Below are 21,330 nucleotides of genomic sequence, written 5' to 3' on the forward strand. Positions count from 1 at the left end.
ACATTTTTGTTGCCCTTTGGGCATAGTTCCTTTTTTTTTTTTTTTTAAGGTTTTTGCAAGGCAAATGGGGTTAAGTGGCTTGCCCAAGGCCACACAGCTAGGTAATTATTAAGTGTCTGAGACGGATTTGAACCCAGGTACTCCTGACTCCAAGGCCAGTGCTTTATCCACTAGCCACCCAGCCGCCCCTGGGCATAGTTCCAAATAGCTCTCCAGAAGGGTTGAATGAGTTCACAGCTCCACCAACAGTGTAGTAGTGTCCCAGATTTCCCACATCCCTTCCAACATTAATCATTATCTTTCCTGGTCATATTGGCCAATTTGAGAGGTGTGAGGTGGTATCTCAGAGAAGCTTTAATTTGCATTTCTCTAATAATGATTTAGAGCATTTTTTCATATGGCTATAGATTACTTTGATCTCCTCATCAGTAAATTGCCTTTGCATATCCTTTGACCATTTGTGAATTGGGGAATGGCTTTTTTCTCTGTATATTTTAGAAATGAGTCCTTTGTCAGAATCATTAGTTGTAAAGATTGTTTCCCAATTTACTACATTTCTTTTGATCTTGGTTATATTGGTTTTATCTGTGCAAAAGCTTTTTAATTTAATGTAATCGAAATCATCTAATTGGTTTTTGGTGATGTTCTCCAACTCTTCCTTAGTCATAAACTGCTCCCCTTTCCATAGATCTGACAGGTAAACTAGTCCTTGATCTTCTAATTTGCTTATAGTATTGTTTTTTATGTCTAAGTCCTGTAACCATTTGGATCTTATCTTGGTAAAGGGTGTGAGGTGTTGGTCTAATCTAAGTTTCTTCCATACTAACTTCCAATTATACCAGCCATTTTTATCAAAGAGGGAGTTTTTATCCCAATGGCCGGACTCTTTGGGTTACCTTAGGGAATTCTATAGCAATCAGGTCAAAATCAGAAAAAGAACAATGAAAAATGAACGATTTATATTGCTTTACTAGTATGATGGCTAAATATTTAATTTTTAATAACTAATTGGAAATATTCAATTAAAAATGATAAGTAGAATGTTCTCTTCAGTAATATTTGATCTTTTATAAGATGGTCTGCCAAAGGCACAGTTTGGATTTTTATAGGAAAGAGAAATCACTACAAAATAGAAGTAATTTTGGTGTCATCTTGTTAATGTTGAGATTTTATTATGGAATTATTTAAATAAATGTATATTAATGCAATTTTCAGAAAGCAAAATGCATTATCAAGAACCAAAAGTACCAGAAAATAACCAGACCCTTCGACAGTCTAATTTCAAATCAGAATCTTTAAACCAAAATCCTGTTACATCTTCTAATAAGTGGCAGATTCCAGAGGCAAATTGGAATGGCTTACCAGAGGTAACTTTCTTGTACATTGAACATAATTATTCCTCTTAAGTAATTTTGAAAAAAATCTTTATTTAGAATATCTTTTCCAAAATGTCATAACAATGCACTTGAATTTATTTATTTATTTATTTATTTGGGTTTTTGCAAGGCAAATGGGGTTAAGTAAGGCCACACAGCTAGGTAATTATTAAGTGTCTGAGACCGGATTTGAACCCAGGTATTCCTGACTCCAAGGCCGGTGCTTTATCCACTATGCCACCTAGCTGCCCCACTTGAAATTTCTTTTGTTGGAGTATTATCCTTAATGAAATTGATAATTAAAAAGGAAAGGTTATTAGTTATATTGAAGTTAGAATTTTTGCTTTATAATTAATGTCATGTGTTTTGGGAAACCTTCAAAAATATAAAGATAGTGTACAGACCATTAGGAACAGGGTATAAAAACTAGAAATTTCCAATATTTTGTTATAGTCTTATATTCCTGGGAAATCAGACTTCACTTGATTCTTAACAGTTAAGAATAGAAAATTAGGGGCAGCTAGGTGGCCTAGACCTGGATTCAGGAAGACTTGTCTTTCTGAGTAAAAAAATCTGACCTCAGACACAATCTCTTACCGTGGTCAAGTCATAAGTCATTTGACCTTGCTTATTTCACTTTCCTCATCTTTAAAATGAACTGGAGGGGCAGCTAGGTGGTTCAGTGAATAGAGCACCTGCCTTGGAGTCAGGAGTACCTGGTTTCAAATCCAACCTCAGACACTTAATTAACTAGCCGTGTGGCCTTGGGGAAGCCACTTAACCCCATTGCCTTGAAAAAATTTTTAAAAAAAAATGAGTTGGAGAAGGAAATGGCAAACCACTCTAGTATCTTTGCCAAAAAAATCTCAAATGGGATCACCAAGAGTTAGATACAAATGAAAAGCAATTGCAGAAAATTAGGCTTCAGAAGTGGACTGAACTAACTGTTAGGGGACTGCATGTGTATTATGTATATTTAGATGTATCTATATATTATATATCTAGTTTTGCTTCAGAATTTTTTCTTTTTTATCTATTTTTTATTATGATTATGTATCAAATTTAATAAAAATGGTTGAATGTAAATATCATTTAAATTTCAACTTTTTCGTTTTTGGTTTAGCAAAAGCATTCCAGTTTTGAACAACCTGGCTTAACTGTTTCAAAACAATCTTCACCAATTACAGCTTCCAAGAGAATTGATAACAAATTTGCGTGTAACACTCCCAGCAGCAGCAGCACTTTAAATGACTACATGGCCTGGTAAATCCTTTTTCTTTTATAGCTATTCTTTAGTGAGTTTTCATCTCAGTTTTTTTCTTAAAATCTGTATGAAAGCCTATAAGGGTGTAAAACTTCATGATAAATGGATATGACTGGACCTTTTTTTTCCCTCATAAAGTATTAGTGGAAGCAAGGATGGAGAACTTTTATAATTTTTTTTCAAAACAATTCTTGATTATTTTTCATTCACCTAAAGCAAAGCCAAGAACTCAAAATCGGAAGGAAAAAAATTTTATTAATGTTGAGGGAAAGGACAACTGAGAAATGGGAAAGAGGAACAAGTACTACATAGGTGGTTCAATTTGAATATGTTCTGAGTGTTTAGTATTGTATCAGTTATTTAAAATAGAAAAATACCCGATTTTCTGTTTTCAAATTGTTTATAATTAAAATAAATAAAGTGTTGGTTCTTCATAATACTCATCATAATAGTGACACTCTAAATGGAAAAAGATAATATCTGGGTGTGGGTGAAGAGGAAGAATGGGGTATAGTATATAGAGGTCTAGTCATTGTGTCAGGGAAACCTAGGTTTAAATTTTGCCTTTATCATTTATTTAAGTCTGTTACCTTTGTTGAATAACGTAACCTCTCTGAACCTTAAGTTTCTCATTTTTAAAATGTGAATTTTGTGATATTGTTTCACAGGGTTATCACTCAAATAAGAAAATTTTTGTAAAGCTTGTAGATTTTAAAAGAGGTGTATGTAAATGTCATTTGTTAAATCATATTACTGATTTTGGGGGACAGTCATGACTTGAGTTGATGGCCTACAGAAGAATATAATTTATAGGACTTAGGGAAATCTGTTGATTTTTTTCAAAGAAAATGAACAAAGAAACTACATTAATTATTGGAGGGTGTGGCATGAAGACATCTAACAACACAAAAACTGGTAAATCCAGTCATGCTTTTTAAAAAGCATGCTTTGGGAATAGATTGAGTGCCCTCTGGTTTCCATTGTGTGTCACTGTAACTGATTATACTTGTGAAGTAGTTTAAATATAGAATCATGGTACTTCAGTGTTGGAATTATAATCAGGAACCATCCAATTTATCCCTCTTATGGATTTAATATGCATCTGCCCATGTTTCTATGTGAAATTTCTAAGCACATCTACTGTCATAATCCTGTGGTCAGTAATATTGTATGTGATATTATCAGTCAAACTGATGAAATAACTTGCCTTAGGAATATTTCCTAAAATGCTAATAGTAGTAGGATACTGAAACAGAAAATACCTACTGAAAGGTAGTAAATCACCTTTTTAGCTCTTTCCTAAGCCTAAGTCTTTTTTTCCAGTACAAGGCAAATGGGGTTAAGTGGCTTGCCCAAGGCCACACAGCTAGGTAATTATTAAGTGTCTGAGACTGGATTTGAACCCAGGTACTCCTGACTCCAGGGCCGGTGCTCTATCCACTGCGCCACCTAGCTGCCCTTAAGCCTTTATAAAAGAACCTCTGTTGGTAGATATCTTAATTGGTAGAGTTAAGGAATCTTAAGGTGTCCCCTAAACTTGTTTTTTGAGTTGCCGTACTTTTTGAAACACTGACCTCAGAGCATACAGGATATTCTTAATGTGTCTTGGGTGTCAAGCTCCCCTTTTCTCTCCCTCCCTTTTCCTCCCCCTCCACCCCCACAATGGACATAATTTGATATTTTCACCCCAAGTTAGACTTCATGTGTATCCTTGGGAGGCAAGACAGGTACCAGTCAGCCTATGACAGTTTGGGAAGATGCTTGTGCTGCTGGAATCCTTTGCAGATAAGCATAGTCTGTTGGTTTCCAAGGGAAAAGAATGCTGCTTTTAGCATTGTTTTGCTCCTCCCATTTTGGAAGGGTTTTGTCCTTTTCCCACCTTTACTGCATTTTTCTCCTCTAGTGTCATGCTCTTTCCTGTTTTCTCTTTTTGTTATACTGTCATAAATATGCAAACTTTTGTAAGCATTATAAACTCGGTTCCACATGTGTGTTCATCTTTCTTTTTTTTAAAGAAAGATTTTATTTATTTTGGGTTTTATAATTTTTCCCCTATTTTTGCTTCCCTCCGCCTACCCCCCCACAGAAGGCAGTCTGTTAGTCTTATATTGTTTCCATAGCATTCATTGATCTTAGTTGAATGTGATGAGAGAGAAATCATATCCTTAAGGAAGAAAAATAAAGTATAAGAGATAGCAAAATCACATAAGATACATGTTCATTTTTCTTGTAATAAATCTGATTTTCACATAATTGTGATTGCCTGTTCAATATTATAAAAATTTGATATCAGAGATATTTTTAGATATTTGTTTTGCCATCAAGGACAAGCATACCAGGAACTATAGCACATATTTAACTAGATAAATACTTTATTCAAATAATCAACAAAATAATAAAATTCAATTCAGATGACATTGTTTGGAATTATACTACCTTTTCTAGTAAAAGTTATAAGTAAAACTTTTTTTGTATAGAAAACTAAAAACTATATGTAAAATGTTAATAATTTTAGTAATATGATTTATGATCTAGTTTTAGAACTCCAGTTGTAAACAATGACTTTCCACTGGGACATCAATTTTCTACTCCTTATAGCCAACCTTCCTACTTGCAGCAGCAGCAAACACCAGTTACTCCGTTTCAAAGCTTTCAGGTATAATGTATTTAATTTAATGAGATGTTATTTGCAACACACTTAACATAAATGCCTGACACTAAATAAATTCATGTTCTCTTTCTTCCCTTCCTCTTGTGATAACAACTTAAACATTTTTTCCATAGAATTTTAAGAGTGGGAGGAAAATACAGAGACTTCATCTAGTCTAACTTTCCCAATATAGGAATCACTTTTGATAGTAATCTAATCTAATCATAACTTGAATACATCTGGAAATGAAGCAATCATTACTTTTATCTGTTCTGGTTTTGAGTTTCAAGTTCTTCCAATTTGAAATTCATATGTGCCTAAAGTTTAAAATAATAATTGTTTTATTGATTCTAGTTTTTACTTCATATTTTGATCTGTTTTAAAAATACATAGCTAGATAAAACAAACTACTTAAATATCATTTTATGAGATTTAGTGGATGGCTGGAATTGGAGTCAGGAAGACCTGGGTTTGAGTCCTGCCCCTGATATCTATCTATCTATATACCTATCTATGCTGATTTATGTGACCCTGTACAAGTCCTCCAATCTCTCAGTGCTCCAATAACTTATTTAAACTATACATTTAATAGCAGGTGCCTGATAGCTATGGTAGAAGTTTCTTCTCTAGCAGTTCCCCCACATTGGTGAAATCAGCTCTGGTTTAAAAAAAAAAAATCATAGTTAATCTATCAATCTTTAGTGCAGAGTTTTTAATCTGATGATTTTTAGAGACTTAGAAGTTTTAGAGATGGAAGGATTTTAGAAATTTGGTTTGGTTCCTTTTTTGAAGGTGTTAAAAAAGTCTTAAGCAAAAGAGTCATATTTACAAAATATAATATGCTGCCATAAAATAGTTTCTGTTTTATTGAGTGAATATGGCTTCTTAGAAGGTATATTACTCCTTGAATTTTCCTTTTCTTCAGATTTCAGCTTCATTTTCTTCAAATGAATACATTTCAGTTAAGGGAAGAATTTATTCCATATTAAAGCAGATAGGAAGTGGAGGTTCAAGTAAGGTAAGTAATAAATTTTATGTGTACCTAAATTAATTCATATTTAGTAAGCCCCTAAGGTTGATATTTTCTCTTACAACAAGCTATGATCCATTTCCTGAAGGCACCCACAATTGATTTGGAGAAAGTTAAGATAGAAATTTTAAATCTAAAAATAATGCAAGACATAAATAACCTGATAACAATAGATGGGCTATAACAATTCTTACTAGATTAGTTGCCAAATGTTATAATTTAAAATAAGGTACAAGTATTTCATTGTTTTTGATACTGCATATGACTGGGAGATCATGTGATATACAGTAGAAGGAGCTCTGCATTTGGAATCCAAGGCCCTGGATCCCAGGTTCATTACTTTTTCCTCTCCCCCTTCCAGCATCTCCTCTGCCCAAGAATCTCTTCCTTCCAACTCTTGAATTTATTCAGTGCTCAGAAGCCTTTCTTGATCATCACAGTTCCTAATTTTCCTTATACTGTATTATATCTCTGGGTATTATAAACTCCTAGAGTGTAGACAATTTTCTTTTCAATTTGTGAATGCCTAGCACCATAACTTATATTTACATATAAAAATATATATGTTGCATTTAATTCAGTGTGTAAAAAGAAAAGGCACACCTATATAGAATGCTGCCAGAATTTAACCTGTGAGAATTTTACAGTAATTTAGATCTGAATTAAAGATATAAAACTCAGTTCAACATATATAGAGACAATTCCAAATCTGGACATAATTAATTTGAGTTCCTTTACGTCTTCTAAAAATGTTCAAAAGCTTTTTATACATAATATTACATTAAGAAATTAACTAGAATCATAAAATTAGATTTGCAAAGTGTCTTAGAGAAAAACCTAATGCGCTCCTATTTTATAAAAGAATGACTGGATTTGGGGGAGTAAATAAATATTTGCATTATAAATTGTCTTTTGCATTAAGAAAAATTCCTAGGACTTAATAAATCATTAGGTATCTGTAATTTCGATTTTGTAAAATTTTTCAAGAAGTCTATTGAACACTGCATTGCCAGATTTTCAAAGTTTTGTCCAGATAACCTCCTGCTTTTTTTTCTTTGCCTGTCTGACTATCCTTTTAAGCCAGACTTGTTCATTAACTTCATGTCAAAGTTTTCATCACTTTAATGCAGATGTTCTTAAATTAGGTTTTAGGGTAAAGGCAATCTATTACATTAATTCATATTGATGTTTAAGTGACCAAAATAAACAGAGTTACATTTTAGAGGAATAAGTGAAAAATAACTGAATCTCTTAGTGGTAGTATTTCAGGCACTGTGACTGTCAACAAGCTTTTACTAAATTCCTGTTATGTGCAAGCAGAGCTTGCACTCGAAATACAAAGACCAAAGGTCTTTCTTAGTTTCATCTTCTGCTGGTGCCTTTGCCATGAAATTGCCCTTCATCTACTCTATATCTTGTGTATCACATGGTTGTTTGCATGTTGTCTCACCCATTGGAATGTGAGTTCCTTGAGGGCAAGGGACAGTTACTGTCTTTATTCATATTTCTTTCTCTTCCCCTTCCCTCCTATAAGCACGTGATAAATGTTTGTTGCCTGACTGGATGCTCTTCAGGAATTTACATTCTGTTTGAGGGAGATAAGTGTATATATATATAATAAACATAAAATAAGTGAAGAAGATAAGATTTCCTGTTGCAGGGGAGTAGCTTTGGGGGGGGGATATTATTTTCCCAATTACAAGAATTTTTTTTGCAAAGTTTTGAGTTTCATATTTTTTCTCCCTTCCCTCCCCCTTCCCCCCCCAAAGAAAGCAATCTAATATTTAGATATCTATCTGTATAAATAAAAAACCATTATAAACATAGATCCTATTTATCACGTTTTGAAAGAAGAATCAAATCAAAATGGGGGAAAAATTAGAAAAGAAAACATAATACATAAGACAACTTTTAAAAATTGAAAATAGTAAGCTTTGGTCTGCTTTTAAACTCCATAATTCCTTCTCTGGCTATTTTACAGAGATGGTATTTTCCATCACAAGTCTTAGCATTGTCTTGGATTATTGTATTGCTGAAATGGTCAAGTCCATCAGAGTTGATCATCACCCAGTATTGCTGTTAGGGTGTACAATGTTGTTCTGATTCTGCTCACTTCACTTAGCATCAGTTCATGTGTCTTTCCAGGCTATTCTGAAGTTCCATGGAACTCCAATGATTTCTTAAAGAACAATAGTGTTTCATCACATTTATATACCACATTTTTTCCAGCCATTCTGTAATTGATGGACATCCCCTCATTTTTCAGTTCTTTGCCACTTTGAAAAGAGCTCCTATATATATATATATTTTGTCCATGTGGGTTTTTTACCTTTTTTTGTGATCTTTCTGGGATACAGAACTAGTAGTGGTATTGCTAGATCAAAGGTATTGTCCTATGGGCTTAATTACAAATTGCTCTTCAGAAAGATTGGATCAGTTCACAACTCCACCAACAATACATTAGTGTCCCAGATTTCTCACATTCCCTCCAACACTGATAATTATCCTTTCTAGTCATATTGGCCAATCTAAGCGGTAGTAACTCAGAGGTGCTTCATTTTGCATTTCTCTAATCAACAATGATTTAGAACAATTTTTCATATAATTATAGAGAGCTTTGATTTCTTTGAGAATTGCCTTTGACCATTCATCAATTGAGGAATGACTTTTTTTTTTATAAATTTGATTCCGTTTGCTATGTGAAATATGTCAGTCTTAAAAAGACAAGAAAGCACAGTCACTTAAGGAGTATATATTAGTAATACCCATATGCCACACAGAGAGGTCATGGAAAATAACTGAGAAAGGGTATTGAATTTGATAATGAGAAGATCTCTGGTGAAATTCAAGAAGCAAGAGTCAATACAACAGAGAGGTATAAAGAGACAATGAATGTGGACTACTACTCTCAGCAGTTTGGCAGTGAAATGGGATGTGAGAGTGAGATACTAAGGATTTTTTTTTGTTGGTTTTGTTTTTAACATAGGGTCCACCTAAACAAGTTGATGGATTGAAGAGAGAGGTAGAAGACATGGGAAAAGGAAGATATGATTAATGGAGGAGGGAAAAGATCTGTTAGGAGCAGGAAAAGATTAAATAGACAGGGAGAAATCAGAGCCTTGACAAAGGAAGTTCATCAAGAGATGGGGGAAGGAATTTTTTGAGATGAAGAGTAGGAATTGAGGGAACGCATTAGAAGAGCTTAGTCTTTGTCTATCAAAGGCATCTACTGAGAAGGAAGGGAATTGAACTGAATAAAGTCTAGTAGAGAATATTAATAGAGAATCAGGATGAGTTTTAAAAAGCACTTCTGATCAGTGCTGAAAATCCCTGCTGAACTAATGTTTCTGGTATCTTCTACACAAAATAGATTTCAAAATGTTTTGTGCTTCTTGAATTGGCATAAACTCACAGTAAGGCAAAACAAATTGCAATATGGGTTCTGATATTGAATTGTTTTAAGTGTTTGTGTTAATCATGTTTGCAAGGTTTAAACTGAGCTCTTAAATTACTCAAGTGTTGATTCTCTCATCTGTGTCACTTATCTGCTAGATGGTATGGAGTCCTGGAAAGAATGTTGTATAAGTTTTTAACCTCTTTGGGTCTCAGTTTCCTCTTCTATAAAATCAGAAAGCAAACTAGATCATCTGTCTCAGAGTTACTTTCCAGTTCTAAAGTTCTAAATTCTAATTTTTGGTTCTTTGACTTAATAATAGCTCATTCATCTTTCATTTAATCTTCACAACCATGTCTCACTCAGACATAGTACAACCGGAATTTAAGTTTTCAATCTATTATAGCCAAAATAACCATTGTGATAAATTCTTTGTTCTCTTTTTTATTCAGTATTCCATTAAGAATTTCTTTCTGGGGCAGTGGATAAAGCATTGGCTCTGGAATCAGGAAGACCTGAGTTCAAATACGATCTCAGACACTTAATAAATACCTAGCTGTGTGACCTTGGGCAAGTCATTTTACTCCATTGCCTTGCAACACCCCCAAAAAGGATTTCTTTCAAATAAAAAGTTGACTCTCTTAGGGCTACGGGAGTAGAATTTTGCTGATTTATAAAAAAGAACATGATATTTGTGTATATTTTTGCGTGTCTCATTCACAGGTATTTCAAGTATTGAGTGAAAAAAAGCAGATATATGCTATAAAATTTGTGAATTTGGAAGAAGCAGACTCTCAAACTATGGAGAGCTATCGGAATGAAATTGCTTTCTTAAGTAAACTACAACAACATAGTGATAAGATCATTCGCCTTTATGATTAGTAAGGAAAAAATATACTTTGAGAGAAATCTAAGTTACTACTTGAATTTTAGTATAATATTACATTGTAACTTAATTTTTTTCAATAGTGAAATCACTGGCCACCATATCTATATGGTGATGGAATGTGGAAATATTGATCTTAACAGTTGGCTTAAAAAGAAAAAAACAATCAATCCATGGGAACGGAAGAGTTATTGGAAAAATATGTTGGAAGCAGTTCATACAATTCACCAACATGGTAATTTTTAAATAGATATTTATCTGTGTAACCTTGTTCTCCATCACAATATTAATTCCCCAGATATATATGTGTTCATCTAAAGTGAAATGAAAATAGCAAGAATTTATTCAATTTGTACTGTAATTCCAACCTTGGCTGTACAGAAAAAAGTAAAATCAGCTGTTGCCCTCAGGGAGCTCAGAATCGAATGGGGAAGAAAACATACAAACACCTTTAATATAGACAAGATGGATACAGTTTAAATTGGAGATATTCAGCAGTGAGAAAGCACTGGCAATAAGCAGGATCAGGAAAGGTTTCTTGTTGAAGGTGGGAAAAACTAAAAGTTGGGACTCGGAGGAAGGTAAAAGGTATTTTAAGTGTGGCACTATGAAAATGTATAAATAGGGAGTGGAAGAGTCTTGTAGCAGGGACTGCAAGGAAACAAGTATCCCTGTACTATGACAGTATTTAGAGTGGGTGGGTGGGGTGTTAAAAGACTGAAAAGGTAGGAAGGGGCCAACCTATGAATGACTTGAATTCCAAAAAGAATTTTATATTTAATATCCTGAATTGATAGGGAGTCACTGAAGTTTACTGAATAGAGATAGGATTTGTTGTGATCAGATATATGCTTTAGGAAGATCATTCTTAACAGCTGAGAAGAGGATAGACAGATAATGAAAAATAGAACTTTTAAATTATACTGCCTTAGTTGAGTTATATTTCAGATTGTTTTCTCCCATCTATATACATCATATGGTAAAGTTACCTCTATAAGAGTAGAAAATTATAATTCTTGTCCCCCTTCTAGAACCAGCATTTTAGCAGGGTTCTATTTTAAACTTTTTTTGCAAGGTATAATGGGGTTAAGTGGCTTGGCTTGCTCAAGTTCACACAGCTAGGTAATTAAGTGTCCGGGGTCGGATTTGGACTCTATCCACTACACCACCTAGCTGCCCCTACTTCAAACTTTTTAATAACTGGATTCCAAAATCCTTCCATAATATTTTATAACAACTAATTGTTTGTCCAGTGTTGCTGTGTTCTGAATGCCTATTTTTCTTGAAAGTCACAAAATTAAAAGAGCCCTTAAAAGTTATCTAGTCCAACCTGAGACTCAAAGAGGTCAGGTAACTTATTTTTGTAGTTACTTTTTTACAATCAAAAGTATCCACCAAATACTTCATGAATTTTATTTTGTAAAGATTTGTACTTCAAATATTTCTACCAATTTTTTTGCCATTATCTCATTAATCAGCCTGAGCAACTAATTGTTTATTTTTGCTTATCTTTTCACATGAGAAAGTAACTAGAATTCACTAGTGATAAAGAGCTAACATGAATGGGGAATTAGAAAGAAAAATAATTATACAAGCTGTGACCATATGAAGTCTTTTGTATCTATTCAATTATTAAAATTTTTTTTATTTTTATTTTTTTTTTTTGCAAGGCAAATGGGGTTAAGTGGCTTGCCCAAGGCCACACAGCTAGGTAATAATTAAGTCTCTGAGACCGGATTTGAACACAGGTACTCCTGACTCCAGGACCAGTGCTTTATCTACTGTGCCACCTAGCCACCCTCAATTATTCAGTCTTAAAACTACTATATAACATTCTCTGAAGAATCTTTTCCATTGAAAAGAAAAATGTTTTGTTTTGACCCCTGAGCTTTAGTATAGTGGAAAAACTGTTGTTGGATTTGGAATCAGAAAGACCTGAGTGAATTTGGAATCCAATTAGTTATGGGAACCATAATGCAAGTCACTTAATCATTTGAGTTTCTGTGTCCTCATCTGTGAAACTGATAAGTCATTTATGTAAAATATCTTAACCTTAACACACTGTCATTTCTTATTTTCATTATTACTATATCAGTTTCTTAATCTACATAGTGTGAGGGGTTGAACTGTCTTCTAAATTTGAAATTTTGTCATTCTGAGGTTAAGGAAATATTTTTACCCTCCAAGACCTTTTGCACTTAGCTAAGCAACATAAATATTATATACTGCTGTCAGTTACATAATATATTTTGTTAAGTTCAGATGCTTATATATAGTATGGTTTTTTTTTCATTATTTCATGTGTCTAGTCTTCCCAAATAGATTATGAGTTCTTTGTGAACAGGAAGTTCCTACTAGGTAGTTTTATAATTCTTTGTACCGTGAATTGTCTGGCATAATGCCTAGGTTAAATAGCAAATTATGAAGAATATGTAAATGATTCATTGAAAAAATCTAGGCTAGTGTCAACAATGGTTGAAAGAATTAATATGTGCATAATTTGTGCTGTCTAATTATATAATGAATTTTTATTTTGGAGGCATTGTTCATAGTGATCTGAAACCTGCTAACTTTCTGATAGTTGATGGAATGCTAAAGCTAATTGATTTTGGGATTGCAAATCAAATACAGCCAGATATGACAAGCATTGTTAAAGATTCTCAGGTAGGTAAAGAAAAAAATAGTATTATTCACAGTACATGGAATAGAATTAATTTACTTATCTGTATAAGATTAAGTAATTTAGTAAAATGAGTTAATTTATAAACTATTCAAATTTAGATGTTTTGGTAACTAGTTTTCTCAATTCTCCATGATTCCTGAAACTTGAACTTATTTATGGAAAATATTTCAAATTGTATTAGCAAGCTACTATATTGTCTAATATAAAAATTGAATTTTTTTCTTTGGTTTTCCTGAATTGCTTTTATTTATTTATTTGTTTGTTTATTTGTTGTTTTGTGCAATAATGTTTTTTAATAGTATGAAATTAAGACTAAGCATGTTTTTCTGATTTTTGTTGTTTAACAAATAGGTTGGTACGGTTAATTATATGCCACCAGAAGCCATCAAAGATATGTCTTCTTCAAGAGAGAATGGGAAATCCAAATCAAAGGTGGTATCATATTTATTTACATTAACAGTAAATATTTAGTATCACTGTAACTTGAGCAATTAAACAAATGAACTTTCTAATCAACTGATACCACAGAGTTATCTAGTGATCTTTTTCAACTACTTTTTCTACTTCAGAGGTCTCTTATTTTGTTTCTTTTTTAAAATTATTGTTATTCTATGAATAGGGCAGTAACAGTCAACATTCAAAAAAATAACCACAAATTCAAAAGTACTTTTAATGGTAGGAATATTAAATTTTGACCTTTCCAAGAATTAAGGAGTTTTCTCCTAAGAAGAATGCTTTAAATAATAATATGGTTACATTATATGCAAAATAATATAAGGTATGTCTTTTTTTGGTGACATTGAGCTACTCACATATAACCTCTCAGGCCTTCAATTTTTTTTTAACCTGTAAAATGAGAGGTTTAGATAAGTGTGTTCCTTTCCAACTTTAAGATTTTGTGAGTTTATGGTTTCTCTTTTTATCTGGTCAGAAAATTGTGATTTGCAAGTTTCTTGATTTATTCTATTTTTATAGTTATTAGATTGTCATAGCCAAAACCCAAATAATGTTTTGGGGGAAAATTTGTCAAGGGTTTGACAAACTCTATAATGAATTATTTTACTTTGTAATAATAGCACCTCCCTCCCAGGATTGTTGTGAGAATTAACAAAATGCCTGACTCATAGAAACTTAATAAATACTTGTTTCCTTCCTCCTATAAAAATGCAATTAAGTTGGATTTTGTTTTTTTTGGGGGGGGGTGTTATTTTTTTTCTTAGATAAGCCCGAAAAGTGATGTATGGTCCTTAGGATGCATTTTATACTGTATGACTTATGGGAAGACTCCATTTCAGCATATAATAAATCAGATCACTAAGTTGCATGCTATAATTGATCCTGATCATGAAATAAAATTTCCTGAAATTGCAGAAAAAGATCTACAAGATGTGCTAAAGGTAAGTTTTAAAATACATTTACTTTTACATATGTTTGTACATAGGTATGTTTATTAAAGGTTACAGAAATTTGAATCATTGTCATCTAATTTAACAGGATGTGTAGATTGTAGAAATAACATAGTTATTAATAATGGAGTCAGTGAATTAAAAAATAAATCTCTGAAGAAATATCGTTTTCTCTCCTTACCATATTGTTCAATCTTTATCTCCTGCTGAAAAAAAAGGTTATTTCTGGGTCCAAGGATATGAATATTTTAATAACTTTTGGGGACTAGTTCCAAATTATAATGGCTGAAACTATCACTTCATCTAGAGTGCATTAATATTTATTTGCCATAGCTGGAACTTTTAACATTTGTCATTTCTTTTTTTAAAAAAATATCAGTTATGCTAATCTCATGGGTATGACGTCAGAGCTGCTTTAATTCACATTTCTCTAATTGGTAATTTGTAGCCTTTTTCATATGTCTATTGGTAGCTTGAAAATTTATTCCTTAGAAAGGTTGCCTGTTTTATATCCTTTGACAAGTTGGGCATTAATTACTATTCTTAAAATTTTGAATCAGTTTCTGATACATCCTGAAAATGAGACTTTTATCAGCAAGCTTGCTACAAAGATTTTTTCTTAGTTATTTGCTTCATTTCTAATTTTAACTAAATAGATTTTGTGCAGAAATTTTCTGATATTATATTCTCATTATTGACCAGTTTCTGCAATTCTCTCTCCCTAGATTTGCTTATAAACTCTTCTGTCCATAAATTTAAATAGAAGTGATTTCTACTTTGGTTCTCTAATTTGTGCTGTCACCCTTTTGTCTTCATGTCAAGTATTCATTTCGAGCTTATCTTGGTATATAGTGTGAGACATTGCCCTTTAGCTGTTTCTGCTAGACTACTTTCCAGGTTTTTCAGAAGTTTTTGTCAGATAATGAGATGTTACCAGGAATTGGGGGTCGTTGAATTTATCAAAATATTAGACTACTGTATTTACTTTATTTATTCTGTATACAGTATATACTTAGTCTCCTGTTGATTGACCTATATTTTAACTATTATCAAATCATTTTGATGATGACTGCTTTGTAGTATAATTTAAAAGTCCCCTTCCTTTCCATTTTTGTTTTTATCATTTCCTTTGACATCCTGCAACTCTGTTGGTTGTTGTTTTAGTTAACTTTAGTTGAATCTCTAGGATTTTAAGAGAGAACAATAGACTTGGAGTCTGGAAGATAAGAATTCAAATTTGACCTCATACATTCCTACTTGTGTGAACTTTGGCAAATCATTTAGCGTCTTCCTTTTCGTCATCTAGAAAAAAAGGGGATAAAAATGGGACCTACTTCCCAGAGCTGTTGTGAGGATATTGTGAGATTTTGTAAAGTACTTAGCTCAGGGTGTACAAGTTAGGGTGAGTAATGTTCAGGTAAGCAATTTCCAAAATGCTGAAGCAAATCAGTCATTTTTTCTAGTGTGAATTTATAGACTCTACCGTATATAAGAATAATTATTTTTAAAATACTGCCTTTTTCTCCCTCCCAATAGTGTTGCTTAATAAGGGACCCTAAACAGAGAATATCTGTTCCTGAACTCTTGGTGCATCCGTATGTTCAGATTCAAACTCAGGCACAACCAGGTAATACAATTTACATTAATACCAAGTGATTCTAAACATACTTCTGTAAAAATGAATAGCTTGCCATTTTCCCTAGCCTGCCTTCTACATAATTTGTTTGAATACCTTAGTCTATTATTTCATCATTTTAGCTACTCTTCATCAATGAAGATTATCTCTTCATACCTTATTATATTTGAACTTTTCAATAAATCCTACATAAAGAACCCAACCATTCTCCTTCTTTTAACATCTGAGAGATGACAGTATAGCACTTAATATTCTCATTTTCACTACCTGACCAGTCTGCTAAGGCAACTAGAATCTTAGTTACTATGCTGTTGGTAAGAAATAGATTCCTATTGATGTTTGTTGTTTTTTCTTATTTACATTATTAGATACTAAGTTTAAATGATGTGTAATAACTTTTACAGGTAGTCATTTGGTTAAGGGAACCACAGAGGAAATGAAACACGTTCTTGGCCAGCTTGTTGGCCTGAATTCTCCTAACTCCATTTTGAAAACTGCCAGAGTGAGTATTATTAAAATCATTGTCATAAATTATCATCAATTATTAGAGCTTATCGAATCAAAAAGCTAAAAAAGAATAGATAGTACAAAGAATTTTTGTACCAATTTCTCTTCAAGTCTCTTCAAGCTTTTTGTATAATCTAATGTATTTCTATATTTAAATAGAGAAACAACATGGTATAGTAGAAAGGACAGGGAACAAGAAGGTAAAAGACATTGCTAGATTCTAATTCCAGTTATACTTGTACTTTGACCTTGGACAAGGCACCTGACTTTTAACTAACCTAACTCATCTCTAATATGATATCCTTTCCACCTTGAAAGCTCTTTAGCATTTACTATGTTGAGAAGCATGTAGTTATTTGACTAAAGGGATAATTTGTAATTCTTGAAGTACTATAAATATTCTTCTTTAGAGTTGCACTTAGAACCACTTTGTTTAGTTATAAGTTGGAATGAACATATGGTGAGAATCTACCTTTACAAACTCTTAGTTAGGTCTCGTGTGTGTGTGTGTGTGTGTGTGTGTAAATCAAATGTGCTCTTAAAGCACATTAAAGGCTATTTTTAGGCAAAGCATGACTTCTGAACTTGGATTTTTCTACCTGGAATTTAAATTAAGAACCAAGCAATATCCATAAACTGGACTACCTTCTAGGCATTGATTCCTGTTTCTTTCACATTAATTTCTTTTCACATTAATTAATTAGCCTTTCCTAAGATTTTTTTCCTACTGCTTCATCCTGGTTGTCTGGTGATTCTGAGCTCTCAAAGCCTTTGCCAACAATATAATTGCAACAGAGAGAGGCTTTGATGGGGCTGTATGTATACTGCCCAAGTGCCAGACTGATTAAGTTCATAGAAGCTAGTCACCAAATTGACCTCAATGATATGATGCAGCAGCTGAAACAACATTTAATGATTGTTTACTAAAGTTTAACTAGGTTCTGTGATTGCATTGGTTCAAGGAATACCCATGTTGAAGAAATAATAGACATTAAAAACCAACAGAATGGACTGAAACCCCGTAAGGCCTTTTTTTATAGTTTATAAATAAATTGCAGTGCTGCAACTAGTGCCCAAAATCCTATCTCTGGGTTTTAACACAAAGAAATGCAGCTGTGTGAGTAATGTGAAAGGAATGGATATGAGATATGAAAATAGGGTAAGAGTTGGCAAATGATTGGTTATGTATCATGAGGGTAAGTGAGGAATCAAGGAAATGCCACATTTGTAAACCTAAATGACTGGAAGAATGTGGTATCCTCAATAGAAATTGGGAAATTTGGGATAGATAATGAGTTTTTCTGAATTTGAGATGAGGCCATGATGTTGAAATGTCCAAGTAGTTCAAGATTAAAGCACAGGAGAAGCTTCTGATAATTGGTGAGATCACCAAGCGAGAAAATGTAGAGGAGGAGAGAGCCCAGAAAAGATCATTGGGGCATAGGCACAGTTAGTTTAATTTACAGTTTTTATCAAGTATTCCAAAAGTTTAGTGCAGGTTTTAAGCTTTAATAGCTTAAACTGCATTAAAACTTTTAGAACACTATGTCCAATGAATGTGTCAGATTCTTAAAAGGACCTTATATATTGTAAAAGTCTAAAAAATGTACTTTTTTTAACCTCTTTTCACTATTACTAGTTAATATAATTGATAACATAATATAGATAATGCAGAAATTTGTATAATTATTATTATGAGGCCAAGAAGCATATTTTTCTATTTCTTTTAAAAAATTCCTCTTGACACATATGTAAACTTGGTTCTCTCAAATACTTTTTAAAGTTAGCTATAAAGTGCCAGAAAGTACTTCATAAAATAAGAATTTGGAGTGAAATATAAAGTTCCATAAAAAAAAATTTCTTGTTTGACATGTAAAGATTTGTACTTATTTCATTCTGTGTGTATTTTTGTTTCAGACTTTATATGAACAGTACAGCAGTGGTGAAAGCCAAGATTCCTCTTCTTTTTCTAAACCATGTGATCAAAAATGGAAAAAGAAATGATATGCATCTTCTGAGTTATATATATATATATATATATATTTATAACCTGTCATTTCCTGTAGATATATTGTGTATGTCTTGCTTTTGGTTCTTTTTGAAATCTCTTGTAGTCTAATAAGTTATTCCTCAAATTGAATTGTGATTGTCAGCTGAAATAGTCTGTGAAGAACAGAAACTTGTTAAAGTAACAGCCTCTTATCTGTATATGTGTGTGCATTGTATATATGTATATAATATTGTAGAAGTTTTTGGTCTTTATTTGTAAATCTAAATTGTCTTCTGTCATTTCACACCTGGAGTTGTTAGTGTTTGGGAACTTAGAGTCAGAATGTCAGAAAACGTTTGAAGAATTATGTAAATAGATTTTTGCTATGTATAAAGAATGTTTTAACAATTGTGAAGTGATTTTTCCCCCCCTTTAAACAAAAGCAAAAATATTCTTTGTTGAATAATAAAGTTGCTATTAAGTTGGGAAAATAATAACTTAAAAGATCTTAAATTCTTGGGTAAAGTAAACATACTTAAAACTTGTAAATGCATGGTATATATATATATAAATATATGCATGTATTTATATATATATATACACATATACACACACACGTATATAATATATCTACAAAAGGGTGTGTGTGTGTGTGTGTGTGTGTGTGTTGAATGAAGACTCTTAAGGGTCATTTCAACTCTGGGCTCCTAAGTTAAAAATAAGTTGCAAGTAGTGTTCAAATAATATGGTCAGAGGTAGTGATAATCTTTATTTTATTTTAATCTTTTCTTTTTTCTTTTCTTTTTTTTTTTTTTTTTTTTTGGCAAGGCAATGGAGTTAAGTGACTTGCAAAGCTAGGTAATTATTAAGTGTCTGAGGCCATATTTGAACTCAGGTCCTCCTGACTTCAGGGCCAGTGTTCTATCCACTGCAGCATCTAGCTGCCCTGAGGTAATGGTAATTTGGACTTTATCTCAGGAGACACTCGTGCCCTTTCATACTCAGCTTGTAACTTTAAGATCTTTAATTTCTCATCTAGATTATTATACTAAACTCTTTAATACCCAGTTGTCATATTGCTCCAGAATCACATTGTGAGTACTACTGTAAGAATGTAAGGATGTCATTGCTTTTCAGTGGGATATTAAGAAACCATTATTGGTTCATAACTGATTTATAAATATGAATTAGTGTTCAGCTGAAATTTCCAGGGTTATCTTTTAATGTTTTCCCTATGGTTCAGTGGTTCCGAGTTTGTACCTCACATGTACTTAGAAATGGATTCCCTTGTGGGGGAAAATAATCCTAAAATAAATCCATCATGTGAAAATTTAGCAATTGCTAAATATTTTTAAAAATTTACCTTTTTGGGGGCGGCTAGGTGGCGTAGTGGATAAAGCACCAGCCTTGGAGTCAGGAGTACCTGGGTTCAAATCTGGTCTCAGACACTTAATAATTACCTAGCTGTGTGACCTTGGGCAAGCCACTTAACCCCATTTGCCTTACCAAAAAAAAAAAATTTACCTTTTTTGCTTGAAGTATGGGAATTTAAGATTATATTGGCCTAATCTATGCATTTCTTTTTTTCTTGTAATTAATCTTGACCTAAACTTAATTAGATTAAAAACAAAAAAACCACGAGTATCATAAGCTGTCCTATAATTCTACAACTCTTTTATCAAATATACCCATTGATCTGGAAGGGTGTTGCTGCTTGATAAAAACTCAAATTGAGGGACGGTTAGGTGGTGTAGTGGATAAAACACCGGCCTTGGAGTCAGGAGTGCCTGGGTTCAAATCCGGCCTCAGACACTTAATAATTACCTAGCTGTGTGGCCTTGGGAAAGCCACTTAACCCCATTTGCCTTGCAAAAACCTAAAAAAAAAACAACACTCAAGTTAAATATGCATTGCATGCTATTTCTACCAACTAGGCAAATATTTTTTAAAATGATCTCCATAGATCCATGTCAGGGAATTAGTTAATAGCACAGCTGCCATTCTTTGAGTATTTCTCAGAACATATTTTTCTGAATAGCACATAGATTTAGATGTACTCAAGTCTGTAGTATACATGAGTTTTAAATAGAGAAAGGACAGAGAAATAGTAATTACTTTTGAGAAGGCTTTTTAAAATTATTTAGCTGCCATTGATAATTTGTCATGTGAGTGCAGGAAATCTCAGCAACATATTCATAAAGCTGCAGATCTTTAATTCTCTAGTTTTCCCTTATGGCTTCACATATTAAGATTATAGCTTTTCCTCTTTCCTCAAAGTATTTTGCATTTCAGTTTGGGGTTAACTGTTGTTTATAATATAACTTAGCTTTTAGATCTTAGAATTGATACATGTTTGGTCTAAAAGGCTATTTCTACCAGGTTAAAAAGCCGACCATTGAATATGTTCCTAAATAGATTTTATAGGACTTGACATAAATTATTGAATGTGATTGACCTAAATTTCCCAATAAGTTATATTTACCTTCATTAAGTTTATTGAATAATGAC

The 21,330-nt window shown here is 32.7% G+C and overlaps 1 protein-coding gene across 2 annotated transcripts in view; it reads left to right on the forward strand.

Moving 5' to 3' along the window:
• Positions 1 to 20,713, forward strand: part of TTK (TTK protein kinase) — a 44,943-nt gene extending 24,230 nt beyond the window's left edge. For both annotated transcript variants that reach the window (XM_074237384.1, XM_074237383.1), the window contains exons 11-22: positions 1,216 to 1,367; positions 2,500 to 2,639; positions 5,176 to 5,296; positions 6,216 to 6,308; positions 10,438 to 10,595; positions 10,684 to 10,835; positions 13,140 to 13,264; positions 13,635 to 13,715; positions 14,504 to 14,680; positions 16,226 to 16,316; positions 16,730 to 16,827; positions 18,750 to 20,713. In XM_074237384.1, the coding sequence (XP_074093485.1) occupies positions 1,216 to 1,367; positions 2,500 to 2,639; positions 5,176 to 5,296; positions 6,216 to 6,308; positions 10,438 to 10,595; positions 10,684 to 10,835; positions 13,140 to 13,264; positions 13,635 to 13,715; positions 14,504 to 14,680; positions 16,226 to 16,316; positions 16,730 to 16,827; positions 18,750 to 18,836 (1,475 nt within the window). In that variant the 3' untranslated portion in view covers positions 18,837 to 20,713. The remainder of the gene's footprint in view (positions 1 to 1,215; positions 1,368 to 2,499; positions 2,640 to 5,175; positions 5,297 to 6,215; positions 6,309 to 10,437; positions 10,596 to 10,683; positions 10,836 to 13,139; positions 13,265 to 13,634; positions 13,716 to 14,503; positions 14,681 to 16,225; positions 16,317 to 16,729; positions 16,828 to 18,749) is intronic.
• The last annotated feature ends 617 nt before the right edge of the window (positions 20,714 to 21,330 follow it).

This window comes from Macrotis lagotis, chromosome 5 (genome assembly GCF_037893015.1).
Source record: "Macrotis lagotis isolate mMagLag1 chromosome 5, bilby.v1.9.chrom.fasta, whole genome shotgun sequence".
NCBI lineage: Eukaryota > Metazoa > Chordata > Mammalia > Peramelemorphia > Peramelidae > Macrotis > Macrotis lagotis.